Consider the following 20,252-nt stretch of genomic DNA (forward strand, 5'->3'; position numbering starts at 1 on the left):
AAACTGAGGCCTTGAGAAAGATGTCCCTTTGAGTAATTGGTTTGCAGAGTGGGAACGATGGGAAGGGCCGGTAAGGAATCTGTGGCTAAATAGTCTCTACCAGACAGGGCTTTACCGAAGGTAGGTACATTTTCATCTGATAGACTTCTAGCCGCAGATTCCTTACCTTGAATAGATATGCAACCAGTTGTTCTCCAGAGGTGAAACTGCGAAGTCTATTAAATTAGAAAGTCCTGTAGGACTGAATTGGTGAAGTTCCAGTCACGATGGACCTGACTGTCCAGGCAGTAGTGCTTGGTAAATATGTGCAGGGATGCCAACGTTGCTGCCTGACAGATGTCCAGGACCAGGTCACTACGCACTCAGCCAGTCATTACGTTTTGCGGACTTCTGTTGGTGTGAGAGACGTCTTTCTACATATGCAAACAGGACAGTATTTTTTCTGAATCGGGAGCCTGTATAGCTAAATAGAAATTTCAAGAATTTTGGTATCTACATACACATATGACTACAACCTATGTAGAACCAGACTAAGCAATTGTAGCACAGAGAGGCACTCAAAGGAAACATTACATAAAAATAAGAGTGAAGAGTTGCTTTTGAGTCTAGATATGATGTACAGAGACTTACGCACCTACTGACAGGGTGCACTGCTGTGACAATATTAATTATTCCTTTTACATCCACCCCTGGAAGTGACTATATTATGGTTGTGTGGTCCTGAAGAAGGTGATAGGTGGCATTTTATGCCCACACCGAAACGTACGTTGAACCTTTGTTGGACGAAAGATCTGGGCCACCCCATCACAGCGGATAACAACTTTCTTTGTACCACTGTTGAGGCTTGCTTACAAGTGTGTGTAGTATGCTGGGCCATTAGTATGAATGTTTAGTATGCTAGTGTTTGAGTCATAGTGTATGCTAGAATGAGAGGATGAGTTATAAGCGAAGTTGCATTTTATTGTAACAGTGATTTTCAGTCTTTTTTTTTTAATATAAAAAAAGTATATTTGATGAATAGCTATGTCACAATACATAGAATGAACTGCTGAAATGTATTTGTAGACTGTAAACAAAAAAAGTCACTTGCAAATGAACTATTCCAAAAGAAATATGAAAAGAACATAATAAACATGACTATATGAAAAATTTCACATATGTAATTATTCTAGTATAATTGGAACAGAACCAACTGCTCTTAGTAGCTAAGCTGAAGAAAGACTGGTCAAGTGGCCACATTTTCTTTCGCTTTTGTTGTTTTTTTCCCCTGTATCCAGACCTAGAAGTATCTAGTGAGTATCTTGTATTTGGAGAAAAGGCTAGTGTCAGGTGAGGTGTCTAACCCAGTGACCTCCACCAGTTCCTTGTACCAGTTGTCCTGTTCCTCATCTGGTAGCTGGTAACCATAAGGGTCCATAGACCCCTCCCTTTCATCTCCTTGTCCAGGCCTATCAAGCAAATAATTCACTGGCTGCACTCCAGGAAGCATGGATCCAGTCGGCATCAGACAACGCCCATCCGACTCAGTGTTGGAGTCTGGAGTAACAATGGGGATGATCTCAGTCTCACTGGCAGCTCCACTCCAGATTCAGCAAGGGATCCATGGGGCCCGCCTGCTTTAATCCAGTAGGGGCTCCTACCGTGCCCGTGGTGCACGAAGGCACTCCAGAGGGGCAGGGCCGCCCAAATATGAGGCTCATGGCATTATACAACTCTGTCAGCTGGGCGGGGGTCACTCAATTTATGGGAAACTCATGGAAGCACAGACCAGACCAAGGTTCAGGTTCTGCTGGCTCACGGTGCCTGGAGTGCTGATGCTCCCACGTCTCATCTGAAGACTTCGACAGACTGAAGTCGAAGACCTCTTCGACTTGTGTTTGTGGGACTTACTCGACGACATGGGGTGCTGTGACGACCATGGGGACTGGCTCAGGGAATGGTCCAGGAACCTTCCGCGCGACCAGGACCTCGAGCATCCATGAATCAACCTAAGTCGAGCGATAGGAAGCTTGAGAGCACGCTCTCTCAGCACCTTGAAGTGCATGGCACGACAGTCCTCCTAGGTCTTGGAGTTATGATCCTACTTCAAGCACGGCAAACACACTAAGTGGAGATTTGCCACCAACATGTGCCTGTGACACGATAGACTCCATAGAAGGACGCTCGCATCTACGCCAAAACACGATACGCTGAGAGGCGGCGCATACAAGACTGAGGATTATTGTGGATCTCCAAATCCCACCGTAGTGAAAATACATCTAATTAGAATACACTGGGGTCTTCAGAATGCAGCAATAAGACCAGAGGGGCGTGCAGAGGTTCTAAATATCTTCCAGAACACAGATTATACAAGAGAGCCTGCCGTATATAACAGAGGCTACGCTAATTCGCGCAATTAATAAGGTGCATATCACACGCTAAAGGATATTGAAACCAGAAATTACGTCTGAGAAAACCATTATCAGTTGTCTTGAGAAAGATGGTAATATAAATATAATCCATCGAAACGCGTTGACGCAGTTGCAAGCACAATCTAGAGGATCGAATAAGACTTGTAGATACAAGTGTGTTGGGACGTATCACAAGCTATGTTATGAAGTTTATGGTCCTATCAGATGTGTAATGTATGACAAAGTGTATTGTCTTTTAATGTTGTTTTCTCTGTTATGCTGGTTCATAACTAGGCCTGGGCAAAAATTTCGTTCCGTTCGCGGAAATTGCGATAATTTGACATTTTTGCGTTCCGCGGAGAGCGCGAAAATGTCAAAAATTCCGGTTTCCGCAGCTTGGCGATAATTTGTTTCTTGCTCGCGCTGTAAAATGATACATTCTCGCGCGCGATCGCCTTACCTGAATCCCTGCGTTCGCCGACAAGTTTTCTTGATCCGGTCGCGTTCTCCATGAGATGTTGTATTGTTTTTAGCCATTTGCGCTGTCTCGCGACAGTTCGCGCCCGCAGTGACGTCATGCGTCGCGCGATCACGTCTTTCTTCTCGCGATCATGCACCGCGAGAACAACTCAAAACAAGATGGCCGCGCCCGCAAGCAGCCACATGGGTAAGTTGGCGACCCGCAACCATGCAGAAAATCGCGCGAACATGCCGGAAAAAAACTTCCGCATCTTCGCGATATTTCTGCTTGTTTGCGATAATTTTAAACATTCTCGCGATAATTTGCGAAGGTTAATTCCGCAAATTCCGCCCACCCCTATTCATAACGTGTATTATAATTTGGGTGCCAAACTTTTTTTTTTTTTTTTTGATCAAGTGGTTTATATGAGGGATTGTGACGCAACATTTTTTAAATCTTGTAAAATGTATGTTTTTTAATGTAATAAATTTAGTATTGTATGACCCAAACGTGGAACATGGTTTGAACCCAGCCGTTTTCTTGGGTGACATAACCTCGCACCAGGAGAAAAGTCCCAAAAAGTTTCAACAAAACATCAAAAAAAGACCAGTCCTAAAGGGACTAAGGGGTAGATCAGACCTGATCAGCACTATCTTGCAAGGAAAGAGCGGACTGCGCGCGGAGGTGGGGCATATATAGGTAAAGCACACAACACTTCTGGCACGGCCGACATGAAGCAGAACTTTGCCACCTACAGGCATATAGGGGTATTGTCCGAAAATCCTCCGGATCCTGACTGACGCCTGTAGCTATTCTAAGGTAAGGAATCTGGCTAGAAATCTCTATCATTTAATTACCCCACACTCTGCTGCATTTTCTGGGTAAAAATGTGAATGATGGAAAAAAAAAAATACCAATGAATGTAGAGGGCTGCTGAAAGTTCCTACAACTATATTATGTATATAATTTTAGCTAAAATTGCTAATACTAGACCTAAAGAGAACATTGTCGGTATGAATATGGACAGATTTCCTTGCAAAGCTGAAAACAGCTTGCTATTTCAGATTTTATAATTTAACTTGGTTGTGTCTCGTTATTTCTACAAGTCACTTGGTAGTTGGGTTAATTTCTGAAAGGTTTGGTTAATTAAAACATTTTCTAACCAGGTTATATGAGCGTACTGTGGGCACAACTTGTGGCAGAATGGATGTTTTTGTGCTCCTCAGGTAGTCCTGCTGACTTCTGCCAGATTGCCATTTGGGCATCTATCCTCCCTTTCCAAGGTATTACTGTTTGGGTTTCAAGTTGTGATATTCAATATGGTTTAACCTTATCCGGTTCTAATCCGTATCTAGTTAATGTTTTTTCTGAGGGACATCTACGTGCATAATCTCCGTTCCCCTACTGTTCCAACAACCACACCGCCTTCTGAGGATTGTTGTAACATTTTTCTAGATCACTACACTATCTTTTCCAGACGTCTTTGGTAAAGTGCAGTTAAGTGAAAATGTTGTAATGGTGAAATGCAGACCCACCATAGGCCAAAGCTTACTGGGCCCACTAATATAGCTCGCCTGGAGCTACAAGGGGATCTCTGTACCCGCCTCTCCCCATCCGCTTCCCCTCTTCTCTTATCCTTCCCTTGTGCGGTCATGTTACCCCATTCCATCATTCTGTTTTGCCGTTCTGTACTTCTTCCAATCTACTGCAACCTGTTTTGTGATTTATTTGAGCCCCCTCCTCTTTTACCCTTTACCCTCCCAGTCCCGTCTTTACTTTGTTGTCTGTTTTCTCTTTCTCCCTACACTAGTCCTTTTTTTTTCTTCGGTTCCATGTGGCTCTGGTCCCCTTCCAACATTCTCTATTCCCTTAATCATTGGTTGCATTAGACATGGAAGACAAACAAACTGCTGTCACCCGTTTATGTCCTTTTTCAAAAGCTGGCAAATTGTTTTTCTTTTTAAATTAAGTGTGCTTGATTCCTAATGATTGAGGTATTGCAAAACTGTTTGTTCTTTTTACTTTTACTTTCTAGAACAGCACTTGTGCATAAGTCGGGAGTGAAAATAATGGCATTTCACCAGGTTTGCCCTAATATCTGCGTCAGCTTTGCAAAATTTCAAGTTAGTCGGACCTGTTTTTATCAGGAAAGAACAGGATCCCTAGGCTTAAATCTGCGTCATGGAGCTCATCTGGTGTCATTTTTGGGGATTTTTCAGGCTTTCTAGACAGTGTTGTGCTAAGGGCGATAATCCATCAGAAAAAAACATTAACAAAGAGCCAGCATTTAAGACCTTTAATGGGGTAACATTTTCTGCTGCTATAGTGTGCCATCTGCAGGTCTCTGGTTTGCATCAATGCAGTGCTGACAGGCTATTCATCCGTTGAGGCCAATAAATTGAGTACCATTAAATCCATTAACAATATCGCTTATTATGTATAGCGCTTCAAAACAGCAAATCAATCCGCTGTAAGAGCTCCAAAAGAACACATTTGTATTTATTTGAGCGTTTACATTAACTTGCTAGCCCACTTGACCAGCACTTTTGCTACCTTAACAGCAGAATACCAAGAGGAGACAGGAAATAGCCTTTGTAGTACATGCCAGGTACATCCTGGCATACATTAACATTCATCTGACAACTGTTATGTTACCGTTGCATGATATGTAAACGTCATGTTGCATAATCTACAAAAAAAACACACACAAAAAACTTGAAAATAAATAAAACTGAAGTTGTCAGGTAAGCTCTTTTGAGACGGCAGGTAGCGTAGATGGATTAATACATGGAAAGCTGTGCTGTATAGTATAAATGCCTCATTGTCAGGAATCCAGAGAGAGTTAAAAATAAAAACAGTAAATTACAGAAAAATCGTGTTTCCTCTAAGTAGATATGGAACCCAGGTTCACTCAGTTATACCCCACTTTTAGATTTAGACTTAATTTCACTGGCTATTTATCCCGTCCTTTTTGTACTGCGGTCATTGTAACATGTAGGTGACAATTTAGTGCATCAGTAACCTAATCAAGGGATTTTATCAGTTAAGTTTGATAGGCGTTTGTTCAGTTGTGCAAACTTATACCTAACTTTTCAGTCTATATATTGCCATTTTTCCATAGGTATGCCTTCACCCCTTTGATTGATGATTCGGATGATGAAGTTGAAGAATTCTCGGTCTCTGAAAATTTAGGTAAACGTATTCAAGGAGAAATTTAAGCATGAATAATAGCCTTTTTCACGTATTATAGTGAACTATTAACGCATGTTGTACGCTTACTTGCTGACTTCAATGAATCACATTTTAGACTGTTGTAAGTCCCCTTTCAGCTCCAGTCCAGTTATTTCAAATGGTTCATGAACGCCATTGCGGTATAATTCGCTGGTGTGTTGCTTGCAACAGATCTTATCACTTTTGAGTGTTTTCCATTCTAATGGTCTCGCTCTTCCATATGTAACTGTTTGTTTTAAACGCAATGTTTGTAAGGTTCCAAGTTCTTTGAGTAATCTGGCATGGGGATCAAGAGTTCCATATGAGTATGGCCAGTGGCACCTACACACAAGGATAAACGCACTTGCAATCTTATATGCATGCATACTGGCACACTAATATACCTACAGTGATGAACACAAAACCCATTTTCCTGTGTATAGTTAGATACATTGGGCTGCCTGATGGGCCATAGAAAAAACAGTTCTTCTAGGTAAGCCTCCAGTCAATGATATTGTTTTAGCGTGTGAAATCCTCTGCCTGATGTAAATCTAGACGTGTACGGGATTCCTGAAGACTCTAGAGTGTCCATCTCACCCACTGATCTGTTGAAGCTCAAGTATGGCAGAAAAGAAATGTCATCTTTTGAGACATATTTTTTTTTAAATAAAGATTTTCTTGAGGTCTCTGAGACGAAAATTGGCATCAGCCACCATCTGTAGACTCCAGGAGATTTAGAGTGGGAGGTATGTAATATCAGACAGTTTTGCTACCTCTGGCTACAGTGTAAGGTTCTTTCTTAAAGAAGAAAAGGACTGCGAGGATAAGATTTAATGTAATAAAATATTGGAAAGATGCACAAATTATGTATCCTCGTACAACTTGCACACTGTGGCAAACAGGGTGAATAGATGTCGGGACCAACGAACCCCACAAACATGTATTTGTTTGCTGAAAGTCTTGCATCAATGTCTTTTGTAGGATTTCTGTGCCGCAGACCAGGAAAGCAAAGTGCTTGGGGGTCCTCTACATTTTTTATTAGATAACAGAATTAAAAAAGTGTTTTTCTTATATTGCACTACTCACCATTGATATGCCACCTTGTTAGTTTCCACGCAACTTTTGAGAATATTTTGGTTATACCTATATTTCACTCACAAGCACCTGTGTGAAGAAGGCGGACTTCAAATGTCATCTTTGGGAAATTGCATGCGACAAGCTCTACCTTTTTGTTTATTTTAATATTCATGAAGCATAATGTACACCCCAAGCTCTCTTGGTGCTCAAATAACCTATCTAGAGCAGTAAAATTTCCACATACTACAATACTGGCAGAAACCTAAAAAATAAAAAAAACAATGTTTTCAATAATTTTCTATATTTCACGTGGTTTCAGAATGCAAACAGTGATATTGAGTTCCATAGCCTTGCTTCTGTGCCTGAGAAAGCTCTACCTCCAAGGTTAACTCGGCGAACTTAGGAACTGCTATTAAAAAAAGTCCTATGAAACTACACCACTACATAACTAAACAAGAAAATGAACCCAGGTTAAACAGTGCTATTTTCTTCTATACTCACAGGGTCTGGAAGTACATGACAACCAACATCAGCACAGGTTCTACCCTCCTGTAATTCAGAAAGCAATTGAACACCCACTTTACTAAAGAACATTTTACCACAACCGAGCGCATCCAGGCAAATTTATGACGTTGTAGCAGGAATTTTAGAATGGCTTTGCATATGTTTTAAAGTAGAAAGGGATGCTGTTTTTCTCTTTACTCGCAGATAAGTTCAGTGATTTGATCAATTTATGTACATGAAAATATTGGAATCTCCACTTTTCTGACAACAATAATTTCTCCCTAACTTGCTGTAAGTGTATATTATTTAATAGAGGTGCTCTGAAGATCGGTGAAGTCAAGTTGATTGAACTAAGGTTAATTGTCTACATGTTTCCTATCGTGTGGTCTACACTGCTTCCGAGGACTTGCCTACAGTAGCAACCTTGCCATCCTATCAACCATTACAGTCACTTGCCCATAGTTTGCTGAGGCTTTCCCCGATAACTAAGATCCTGGTACCGCTATCATCTGCCACTTGCTCACAGTCTGCTGCGGTTATCCCATGCTACTAGGACTGACATATCTACGGTTGTGGGCCCCTGTTCCCCTTTCCACTGCTACTTGCTCACAATTTGCTGGATTCTTTCAACGCAACTAAGACTGGCACATCTACGATTGTGGGTCCTTATACCCTAATCCACTGGTATCGCCTGATCTTACCTTTGTCCTGACGATGACGCTGCTGTAAGTAATACTGTGAAAGTGTTGAAACTTCGACAGCAACATATGTGGATGATTTTAAATTCTGATTGAGGTTTTTTGACACTCAGTATATGGGTGCCATATATAACACCATATCATCCCAATCAATCACATGTATATATATTTGTGGTTGGCACAAGCGCACTTTTTAAAATCACATTGATCCCTTTCGCCGCGCCATCAGTTTATTGGAGCACCTTATCGTTTGACTAATGTAAAGTTGTGGGATTAGTTGTATGAGGATTACTTGTATTGATACCTATATTCTGAAGAAAAAGCTTTTGGGCCTTTGCCCTCAACTACGAAAATTTAACATACAGTACAGCCTTCTAGACCCCGCCATTACGATCATCACAATAGATTAGGTGAACCATGAATTCTCGTCCATAAATCACTGAAGGCAAAAACTCGGCAAACTTCAGATATGGAAGGAAGATATACTTTTGTTAAACTCTCCATCCAAAGTAACACCATCATCTTTGGCTCCATATATGCCCCCAATATACAGAAAGGGACCTTTATGACCCTCATCAGCAGGCTATACAAAAGGTGGAATATCACCTTCGACCCAGTACTGGATAGCTCTGAGAAGCTGAACTTTAGCAATAACAGAGAAAGACAGTCCCTTAAGGACTTAATTTCAGACTATGGACTGGCTGAACCGTGGCGACTGCTATGTCCCACTTAGAGAGACTATACCTTATTCTACTGCCCGCACAATATGGATATTGACTTCTTTTTTACCAACTACACTCTATTGCCCAAAGTACATCATTGTACCATTGGAACTCTGGCCTGTCAGATCACACGCCAATGTCGCTCATATTGGACTTCTACCTCATTGTGTCACAATGTAGAACCTGCTGTAAGAAAGTTCCTTCTTTTTGCATGGTTGCCCCTACTTTTTGCTAAACTGCTGATGTACTTTGACTGAGTGTACCCTGGGTTCCTGCCAAACAGGAACCCAGTCCCTATGTTCTTTCGCTAAAACTGCATTGAGACAAAACCCAATTGGCACTCTTTGGCCACAGGTCAGTCCCTTGTAAATGGTATCACAGGTACCAAGGGCACTGTGTCCAGGGAAGGCTTCTATTGCCTGCATCACCTATTGTGCCACCCTTAGAGGCCCTGTACCTTTACACAGACACACTGCCATTGCAGGCTGCGTGTTTATGTGCAGAACAAAGTGAAGAGTCGACATGGCACACATCCTTGTGTGCCATGCCTACAACCCATTGCCCTGACATAGGTCAGCCACCCCTCTAGCTGGGTGCCCTATACCAGTGGTGAGGGTACAGGTGCATGAGCCCTGTACCCCTACAGTGTCTAAGCCAATGCTTAGACATTGTAAATGTGATCCAGCGAAAGGCCAGGATGAACATTTCACAATCAACAAATTACTCAACATATACACATTCAAGTTTCCTGACTGTTTCACTGGGGATCAAGTTTTATTTTCACCTTGATCTGAATTAGTCAATGTCTAATTAACCTTCACAGATCAACACTCTTCTTTTGGTCAATGGACCATTAGTCGAGTAGTTGATGGTGATATTAACAAATTCATTAATCTATCTTATAACTCTCAATATAAAATAAACACAGACTCTAGGTAAGATTCAATGAATTTTATCTAATAACTCCTTCAAATGAACGCTCATTTGTAAAGATTCACAGTGCAAACTCCATCAACTTTCATAGGAGAGAAAATTCATTTATCAATTGCATTCAAATTACAGACTTATTCAACAAACCAATGCATTAGGAGTGATAGATGAAGAGACAAAATACATATTAACTTATACTTTTGCAAAAGATATGCAAATTTTAAGACCGAATAATATTTACCAAATGGTGAAACGGGGAAACCCAAACCCTGGCCAAAAGTACTGGTGGAGGTCACCTGCTTAAGAGTCAGGAGACAAAGACTGTAGGACAGGTGCAGGATAGGAAAATACTTACTACACTTCTCTAGAATCCAGACGCACTGGAGCGCATCCCTCTTACACTCTCTCCCTCCTCGATATTCTTCCGCAAATCTTCAATCTAATCAAGCTGTCTTTCAGGATTGAATCTTCCCAGTCTATTCTCTTCCAGCAGCAGCTCTCGCCTACACCTCACTCAGCATCGATGTCAACCACTTTCTTAACTTATATCATTCTAGTTATAGTCTTTGTTTCTGCATGTCCCTCCCTCAGAAGTTGCAAGTTTAATTGGATTAGGGATTGAGCAAGGGCAGGGGAGTTGTCATCCTCTCGTTCCATCATTCTTGATTTCTTAATGAACTTTTTGTCTAACAAACCCTTCCCATTTAATGTATTCATTTTTCGGTGCCATTTCCTTTGCCACACATTCAAAGAACCAGATTAGATACAAATTTATATGTAGTTCTACAGAAGAAGAGCGTTCCCAGGCGTCTGTCCTTGGCTCTTGGCAGCCTGTCAATGGTCTGGTCATCAGGTCATTTCAAAACCTCAGAGCGCAGACTCCGCTTGTGTTAACGTTTCAACCTCCATCTTTTCCCTTGGTATAGCACATCAGGCCCAAACGCACACTATTAATAAAGGAATCATAAACAGATGTTATTTTCTCAAATATGTTATCACTGTTCACCACCCACTTCTATTCTATCCCATGCTATTTTCTTATTTGTTAAGCAAAAGCATTAGCAGCGACAGCTCTTTTTAGATTCAGGCAAGCATATGCCAGGCATGTGGTGCATCGAGTCCTACAGTTAGTAACTCTTTGCTCATGACTGAAAGTTTCCCTCTCACATGGGTTAGTCACATGGTTATTTGTGCAGTTCTGGTTCGCACATGCACAAAACTTTTTCGGTTTCAAGCAGGATTTCAATTACGTAGCAATTATTCTTTGCTATTTAAGCATGCATAAAAGCTCTTTTCCCCATATGTAAATGTTGTGTGTATGTTAGTTTTCTTATAACTACTATTTCTTATTATTAGTATTGGTTAATGAGAGGTTGATCCGAGCAAGTTTCTTTTTCTTGAATCCTTGCTCCATCAAGGGCAGTGATGCCATTAAGAGTATATGGTGCTGGGAGTTTGTCATCACGAACTCCACAGCCCCATAATGGCTTTACTGAAAACTGAGAAGTTTGATGTCAAACGTCTCAGCACATTAAACCCACACTATTGCCAGTGTGGGTTTTAATCAAAAATGCACTCAGAGGGCATCTTAGAGATGCCCCTGAAAAACGACCTAACACTAGTGTCCAGGCTGAGTGGCAGCTAGTCAACTGTCACCTCCAGACATGTTTCCGGACCCCTGGGTCGAGAGCCTGCTGCTCTCGGTGATCTGAAACAATGCACATCCTGGGACGAGGTGCCAAACCTCCTACCCCAGGATGGGCAGGGTCCCCAAAGGGGAACCTTCAAAGGCTTGCAGCCTTTCTGAGATTCCCCAGGCCTTTGCTGCTTCCAGCAACTGGCCCCCACTGGTTCTGACCCCCACTTTGGGCAGGAGAATCAGTGGAAAAGCCAAGTGAGGAAGCGAGGCATGCATACCTTTGCCCACCCCACCCCTCAGGTGAGGGAGGCGAGGTGAAGCACAACTCTGTCCCCACCATCTTGCAAATGGGGGAGTCCCAGCCAACCAGAGTGAGCCATATAACCCCTCCCACTCGAGGGTGGCATAATAGCGGGGTGTACCCACCCCAAGGAAGGGACCAATTGGGCCCAACATTAACTTACCTGTAATGCCCCTAAATCTAGTATTTAGGAGCAACCCTGAATCTTGCCTCCTCAGACAAGAATCGACATGAAGAGAAGAGGAAAGACCGAAGAAAACTAAGACGAGGAGGACGACCACTGACTTGGCCCCAGCTCTACTGGCCTTAATCCACCTCAAACCTCCTCCAGCAAAATCCTGGTATGTCCTGCAGCCAGCAACTTCGAAAACCCAGAGGACCTGCTTTGCCTTCTAAACCAAAGACTTTGTCTCCCGTATGCACCAGATTTGCTCACCAACAGAGTCTGGTCCCAGCCAAAACCGTGAGTCTGGACCACTCTGCACCCGACGCCTAAGGCCCGAATTCGAGTGGCCCAACACTACAAGGAGGTCCCCTGGCGATCCTGACCTGAAATCTGGTGATCTCTGGCCTGCCTCGAATCTCTAAGTGAAGCCTGCTCCTCTTTCTTGAGGATCCTGCGACCGGAGCTGGTAAGAAAAACCTGACGCCTAAAGACACCCCTGCACCCGACATCCCACGGCCTTGAGTGGCCCAACCAAAGGTGTTCCAGCATCCCCAGGCATCTCAACGTACTTATCCAAGCAGTGGTCACTTCCATAAGATCTTCGCCCTCAAGCCTGCAGTCTTAGTTGCAACCGGGAATCCCCACTGAAAACAACAGGGCACCCAGCACCAAAACAGCACCCTGCACCCAGCCACCCCTGCTTTGCTGCGGGTGTACTTTGGGTGCTAACTCTGATCCCCCTTTGCCTAACCCCAGGAGCTTTGCTTCCACAACCTTGTGGCCTGCTTGTGAGCAGCGAGCAACCGGAGGCCCCCTATCCCCCATTGGATAACATTGGGCCTCAGCACCCGTCTGCCCTAGTGCCACTGAGGGGGTTTTGAGAGTGCATCCCTGACCCTGGGGGACCCCTGCTTTTAACCCTAGAATATCAACTCCCACAACCAAGTACTTACCTGTTAACCGATAACCACATTTTCTCCATAGGAATACATTGACTATTTTTTCTTGAAAATTGTTGTACGTGTGGAATTGGTTTTGTATGAGAACTTGGAAAACTGCAAAACACTGAAAACTACTTTACTTACCTTTTCTCTAGGAAATGTCCCTGTGGGATATCTAGGCGTATCAAACTGACTAGAAAAAGTAATCCATAAAATAATCTGAAAAGTATTCAAAAGTAATCTGACTCTAATTTTCACTGTATTGAAAAGATTTACAAACTTGTAACAAAGACTTTTCTTTCATCTTGCTTGTATTGTTCAACCTGCCTTGAAAAGTACTATTTACACTTACCTGTTCCAGGCTTGCTTGGTTTTGGAAAATGAATATAACAAAATAAAATGTTTGATACAAATTGGTCTGAGTTCAGTCTGAGTGTGTGACATCATTTGCTGCTTGAGTGTGTACAGCAAATGCTTAACACTACCCTGTGATAGCCTTACTGCTCGCCCACACTACCACAAATAGAAAGTAAGATGCTATCTACGTTTACCTCTGCCTACCTTTGTGGTTCCACTGGACCCGATACCAGTAAAAGTCTCACTACAACTATACAGCTACAGACCTATATCCCTGCTGATTAGTGACATAAAGATCTGGGCTAAGGTTCTCGCCATTGTGATGGGTAGGGCAATCCCCTACTCATCCACAAAAATAAAGTAGGCTTTTTCCCGGGAAGATCTTCAAGAAATCATCTGCAACCTCTGCTACATCTCTTGTGGCAGATCCTTAAAGAACATAATAAAAGGGTAACCTTCACCCTTATTGCGTAGAAAGCCTTTGACCAGGATATCTGTTTCAGTCATGACCAAAATGGATTTTGGTCCGAAATTTCTCAACATGGTACAGCCCCTATACTTTGCACCATTGGCACTGATCATCTGCAGTGGTTTCCTCTCTGAGAATCTGACTATTGGCAAAGGGGTGAGACAGGTCTGCCCTTTGTCCCCACTTCTTTTTCCGTTTGCACTTGAGCCCCTGGCAATACAAATCCGGAACTATCGGGGAATTAAAGGCATTGCCTCTCCAGCTGGTAATATGATGATCATGATTTATGCAGATGACCTCCTATTGATGCTGTCAGAGTCAGACATATCCATCCAACCCTAATGGACACAATAACCTATTTCTCCACCTTTTCTGGATCCAAATGAACTGGTCAAAAAGCAAGGCCATGCTGATGACTTCTGTCATGACTCTCGGTTCAGTATCTGGCGTCCCCTTCATATGGATGCTGCACAAGCTAAAATATCTGGCGATACTGGTTAACTCGTATTTTCAGCATATGGTGATTGACCATCTTGCAGCCCTGATAGATTAGATGCTTGTGAATTTATAAAATGGAAGCACCTACACCTTTCTTTCTGGAGCCAAATTCAAACAATCAATATGTCAGTGGCTCCACACTATGATTGTGTTTGGCATGATGCCTCTATTGATACTGTGTATAACCCTGCAAAAAATATATAAAGATATCGGTCTATTTCTTTGACCAGGACAGACAGCTACTAGCTATGTCTAAACTGTGTGCTGACTCTGATTTAGGCGGCATTTGCTTTTCTATTATTGAATACTACCATTCAGCTCACCAATTGTTGCAAACTACCTACCATGTTCAAAAGGACCTGAAAACCGCGGACTGGGTTTTTAAAGGAATTACGATCCAGAATGAGGCTGTAGGCACACAAGAGCTGTATAAATAGTTCAGTGGATCTTAAGACCTCAACAATCCAGGGCTATAACACTCCATACATATGTGGAAGTTAACTCACAAAACAATGCAACAAGATGGACTCTTACATCCCTCTGCCCTATTCTTGCAAAACGCTGCAATTCAGATTGACTATTCACTCCTTTTCTAGAACCTATGGGCAAGCAAGCGTATCCAGCAAATTGGTCATCTCTTTCAGGGGGCGCATTGAAATAATTTCATGACTTACAAGTTCAAAATCCCCTCCCACGTACCAAGTTCTGGAAGTACAGACAGTTGAGAAGTTGTCTTCAGAGTACCCTTGCCAACATCCATTTAGGTCCGCCCGAACCTTCCTCATAGCATTATTTTTTGACAAAATGGGGTTCCAAAAAAAGCTAGTTTCTGACTTATACTCTTATATTCAGCAAACTTTTCTCAAAAACAACCAAAATCCTCTTACGCAGGATCTGGTTGATCAATTGTCAAATAGACTTCAAAGAAGAGGTATGGTCGGAGTTCTTACTGACCCACAGTAGGTACTTGAGGGAAGTACGTCTGCATGACCCACAGTAGGTACTTGAGGGAAGTACGTCTGCATGACTGTCATTGGTCATCCTTTATATTGTACGAAAAAAACTCACACCATCCAAGCACTGCTAGCGCTGTGGCAAGATGGGAGGAGATATGCTACATAATATTTGGTCAAGCTCCAGAATATCCATTTTCTGGAATCCTGTCTGGTGCTGTTTAAATCATATTGGGGCAGCACACATTCAACCACCTTGAAGATTTGTCTACACGTGGGAGGAGATAATTAGCGTTGTCTCTAGCAACGGTGAAACTTGGCATCCTGCGAGAGTGGAAAACAACCAATGTGTCAACAGTGAGAGAATAGGCGGATGCGGAGAGAATGCTAGCCTTATAAGAAAGAATGGTCATAAACCTAATGGCCAGCTGACGGTGTTTGAGGCCATCTGGACTCCGTTTCATGATTCACTTTTAATACTGCGAGGGTTCTTTGAGGGGTCCACTGGACAGTTTACTGTCCTTGAGGTAGCTTTTGATACATAATTTACATTTATTCCTGTTGGTTCAGAGACTTAAAGTAATGCACATCTATGGGCTTAATGTGGAACAGATCACTGCTTACTGATTGAGAGTTTTGTGGGGAGGTTGGTTGTTCTATATGCTCCAATAGCAGCAAATCCTATTTTAGGTGTGAGATCACACACAAATGTATTACAGTACCATTTACAAATACGATTTTTGAGGATTTCTATAGGCATATGTCATTGTTTGACTCCCATTGTGAATAATTTGTGCATGAGGTCTTCATGACCTTTATTTGGGAGTGATTCAGGCGAGGTTACAGTGTAAAACCAAATAAACATATTCAAACCCTATAAAGGTGATGGCTGGTGTAGCAGTCTGGTCATGTGCACTATTGTTAGTCAATTAAAGTAAAATCTTCCAAGGAATCTGGGATGCACCTTCACTATGTGTTCAGCCACCTATGTGAATGCAGAATACAGTTCGCTTCTTTCTGCTCCACATATACTGTTGATAGGAGCAAACCTAGACGGTGATGGGGAAGACATCTCCCCTCAGGAGAGAGCGAACCATATTCTGGAAATTGTACTTTAATTTCAGCCAAATATAAGCTGAACATGTGATTTTTTATGTTTTATTTCCTTACGTTATTTGGCCTTGCAGGTTCTTGCATTTTTCTGATTCCTCAGACTGGAAGAAGGTAGTCCAATGGAGACTCCGATCACAGTGGAATCGCTTTTGTTGTCCTATATGTGACCTAGTTTGTTTTTCTCATCATTTGATCAGAGCACTTTAGTGGCGAGGAGAGCCTGGCAACCTCTGAAGCAGTAATTTATCCATCCTGAATGACTGCTGAAGATAATTCTAACCTTTTCTCTGTAATATTATCTGTTTATATGCTCACTGCTAAGGAAAATGCAGCGGCAATCTATAGGGGAAACCATGATAATAAACTTTAAAAAATAGTGGCAGCTCTTTATATGCTCATTTTGATCAATGATTCCGTAGCAATGTATTCCACTAACAATAGAGGAAATTATTAGTTCAAAGACTGTGTGTAACAAGTTTCCATCACTTTGGTTTTGGGCCTTGAGGAAGTAATTGGAGTGTCAGCAGGTCACCAAGCCGTAGAAAATGTGAGAGTAGAATATCTGAGCAGGATGCGGACAACCAATAGCATGTAGTACCTGAACCCCTATATGTGGGGAAGTTGTTTACCAGCTATGGTATAAGAATGTGAACCTGTTTGATTTGCAGAACGGTTGGTTGAGAAGATAATCTGTTAATAGTGGATGTAGTTATCCGTGGGTGATTTGATGGTACCTCATGTCCTTCTGTTTGCAGCTCAGCTGCAGGCAGGATGCAGCTTGCCTAATCTTCGACAGTAGAAAACTGCATCACATACAAGTCAGGAAATCTCTACACTGTTGCCTATTAAGGGGGGATCCTTTTGCAGCTAATCTGCCTAGTATTTAGATGTTTATACAATCTTGGCCTACTCCACGCAAGGGTATCCATATGTATGCTGCCTCCATAAACCTCAGTAGTGTCCATTTTCATCTCAAGGACAAGTTGCTCCCTAAAGGTAGGAGAATGTTTTCATACCAATATTTCATCTGTTGAAACTTGCTCTTTCTGCATTAGATAGACTCCGACATCCTTCAGAAACTCCTTAGAGACCTACTATATTACAAATCACTAGGACAGCTAGATAATAGTAAGACACATGCAGTAATACCCAAACCAAGTACTGTGCATGCTGGAAAATGCGAGTGGTCAGTTGAACTCCAGCCACTTCTGTTAAAATCTAAGCTGTGCAAGTATAAGGGAGAAGAATGATTGTGCGGATAGTTACTATTATCTTTCAATTGAAATTATCAGTTTCTTGTATTGTTGGTCTTGAGTTTCAGTATCATTAAATATGTATTTCTAATGTTACTCTTTGTTCATTGCCATTAAATGGAACAAAGTAGTTTTAGATTGTATTGTAATTTCAAAATGTAATAATCAATTAAGTCTGATAACGCTTTATAAAAATATCTTTGATTGCACTACTGGGAGAGCAGAATGTGTTTTTTAAATGTGCTTTTTCTTTACAGCTGAAGGAATAAAGTTAAGATCATCAAAAGCAGAGTCCAATGGCACGAGACACTCCTCTAACAATGCGGTAAGTACTGTGCATTGTGCGTTTTTGAGCTGATGACTTCTTTGCTCTGCTCACACTGTTTAACACATGAACCAAAACCCCAAACCTTTTGTGTTTTTAGACTTTTGTATTTGGATCTCTGTGACGTCTGAGGCCTGTGTACCTTCCCTCGCCTTTATGTACCTGTTTTTTTTACTATCCCCTTTGTGGACTTCAACTCTGGTAGTAAAAGTAAGGACTACCTCCACTCTCCAGCATGATGCTGATCACATGAATACTTCATTTTTGTATAGAGTTGATACAAATAACTTGTCAGAAACATGGGATCTGTTTGCTTCTGTACGCCACTAATGGGTGTAGCATACTGTACAAATGTTACATACAATATAAAAGTGCAATGGCGAGAGAATCGACGTATTCATATTTCTGCTATCGGAGTTGGCTGTTGTCCGCTCGCAGATCCAAAAAAGGTTTGAAGGTAAAAATGATCTGAATTTAATCTGTTTGAATTAAATGACTACAGTCCTAAAATCTTTCTATTTAATTTTCGTCCACTTGCTGCTACCGAGCAGTCCTGTTCTAGTGGAAATATTTGGTGCTTGTATTTTAGTTGAATTGGTCTCAACCTGGCTTAATTTGCTACTTTTCTTGGACATATGAGAGTCTCCATTGCCTAATTTGTTTTTAAAAAAAACATAAGTGCCAGGGCCTGCGCCAGGAAGCCATTGCAGCTTGCATTGCACCAGCCATTGCCCCTGCCAGCGCTGCCAATGACCATAACAACACAATTAATAATCATCACACTCCTGCAAGTGTGACAATTCAGACTATTCCAGGCCACCCAAAACTATACGAATGGCTTGGGTGGTAGGTAGTAATCATTTTTAATGTATATTAAATTATTCAACAACTGTTGTGCTTATTATAAATCAGACAGACAGCGCCTACATGTGGTGGATTGTAACAAGTGCCGGTGTTCACAATTAAGTGCCAGTGTCGAGCACCGGAAAACCACCGGCTCAAATTGAGCACTGAGGGTTGCCCACCAATCTGCACTTTTGTTAGTCACCAAATCCCTCTTCGAGTTAACTAGAAAAGTCCAGGATGTTGGAGGTGATGGGTGCTGGGTATTGAGCACTTGTGGAATACTTTTCAAGTGTCAGAATGATTTTACATATCGAATGTACAAAAGGGATGAATAAGGATGTAAGTCTTAAACCTGTGCATCACTCTTGCCCTTGTATGGGTTATTATTGATATAAGACGTTTACACTGAACTCTCATAAGGACCAGAGCTAGGCATTCCAAATAGCAGCTAAATTCTGTCAGGAGCACGAGAAGATTGAGGGTGATATGGAATAGTATAGGCTCAAGAGTAGGGGGTATGTAAAATATCTAATTTTGAGGTTGGAGGGTTCCCATCATGTGAAATGAGTTATTGGAAGAAGTGCACATTAGGCATTTAAGAGAGCATTTCTGGCTCACAAGACCGAGTACTAGTTTCTCATACGTGATTCCTAACTGAGGATAAAACAAGGCTATAGTTTTTAATGAAAGACACAAGACACTGTCAATTGTGTAAACACAGAATAGTATTAGTGAATGCATTCAGGTTTATGACAGCAATACGACGAAAAGCAACTTATTACCAAAAGAAGCAACCGAGTGTGGTTGTATATGTGAAGGCGTCACACTCTGTAAGAAAACAGATCGTCAAGAAAATAATTTTAACAGCAAATCAACACATAATCGGCAGATGCCATTATTGAAATATGTAAATCCCCTACTACATTCCTTATCAGTGCATGGCGTGTTATGAAAAAGAAAGCAAGGTAACTATAACAATTATTTACTCACTCACTTTTTTTTTTTTTTTTTTTGAAACCGTTTATTACAGGACTCAAAAAATTGTACAAGTATGGGCCTACAACCTTCCGGCCGGCCGCTAGCAATAAAAGGAGCATACGGTATACATTTGTAAAACACATGGTGCCGCTGCCGAGCATTTACAGGAGATAACATCGTTGCGTGCCACATTATGCAGACCCCATCATACGGTTCCATTTTAAATTTAAAGCACAGCAAACACAAACAAACCCACAAGGCAATCCTCAATCGAAATAGCAACACGTGCTCCCCTAGAGGGGGGAATCTAGCCATCCATAGGAATCTCAAGAGGGGGGGGAGAGATCAGAACTAGGATTGGGGGCACCCGATGCCCAGGTACCGGGGGGATGAGTTGGCAAAGGGGACGGGGCCGGCGATGT

The 20,252-nt window shown here is 42.0% G+C and overlaps 1 protein-coding gene across 2 annotated transcripts in view; it reads left to right on the plus strand.

Annotated features, from left to right (window-relative positions):
• The window catches only part of TMEM87B (transmembrane protein 87B), a 388,295-nt gene that overhangs the window by 292,413 nt on the left and 75,630 nt on the right, over nt 1-20,252 (plus strand). For both annotated transcript variants that reach the window (XM_085612119.1, XM_085612120.1), the window contains 2 exons: nt 5,972-6,042; nt 17,939-18,006. In XM_085612119.1, the coding sequence (XP_085468245.1) occupies nt 5,972-6,042; nt 17,939-18,006 (139 nt within the window). The remainder of the gene's footprint in view (nt 1-5,971; nt 6,043-17,938; nt 18,007-20,252) is intronic.

The sequence above is a fragment of the Triturus cristatus genome, chromosome 6 (genome assembly GCF_964204655.1).
Source record: "Triturus cristatus chromosome 6, aTriCri1.1, whole genome shotgun sequence".
Lineage (NCBI taxonomy): Eukaryota > Metazoa > Chordata > Amphibia > Caudata > Salamandridae > Triturus > Triturus cristatus.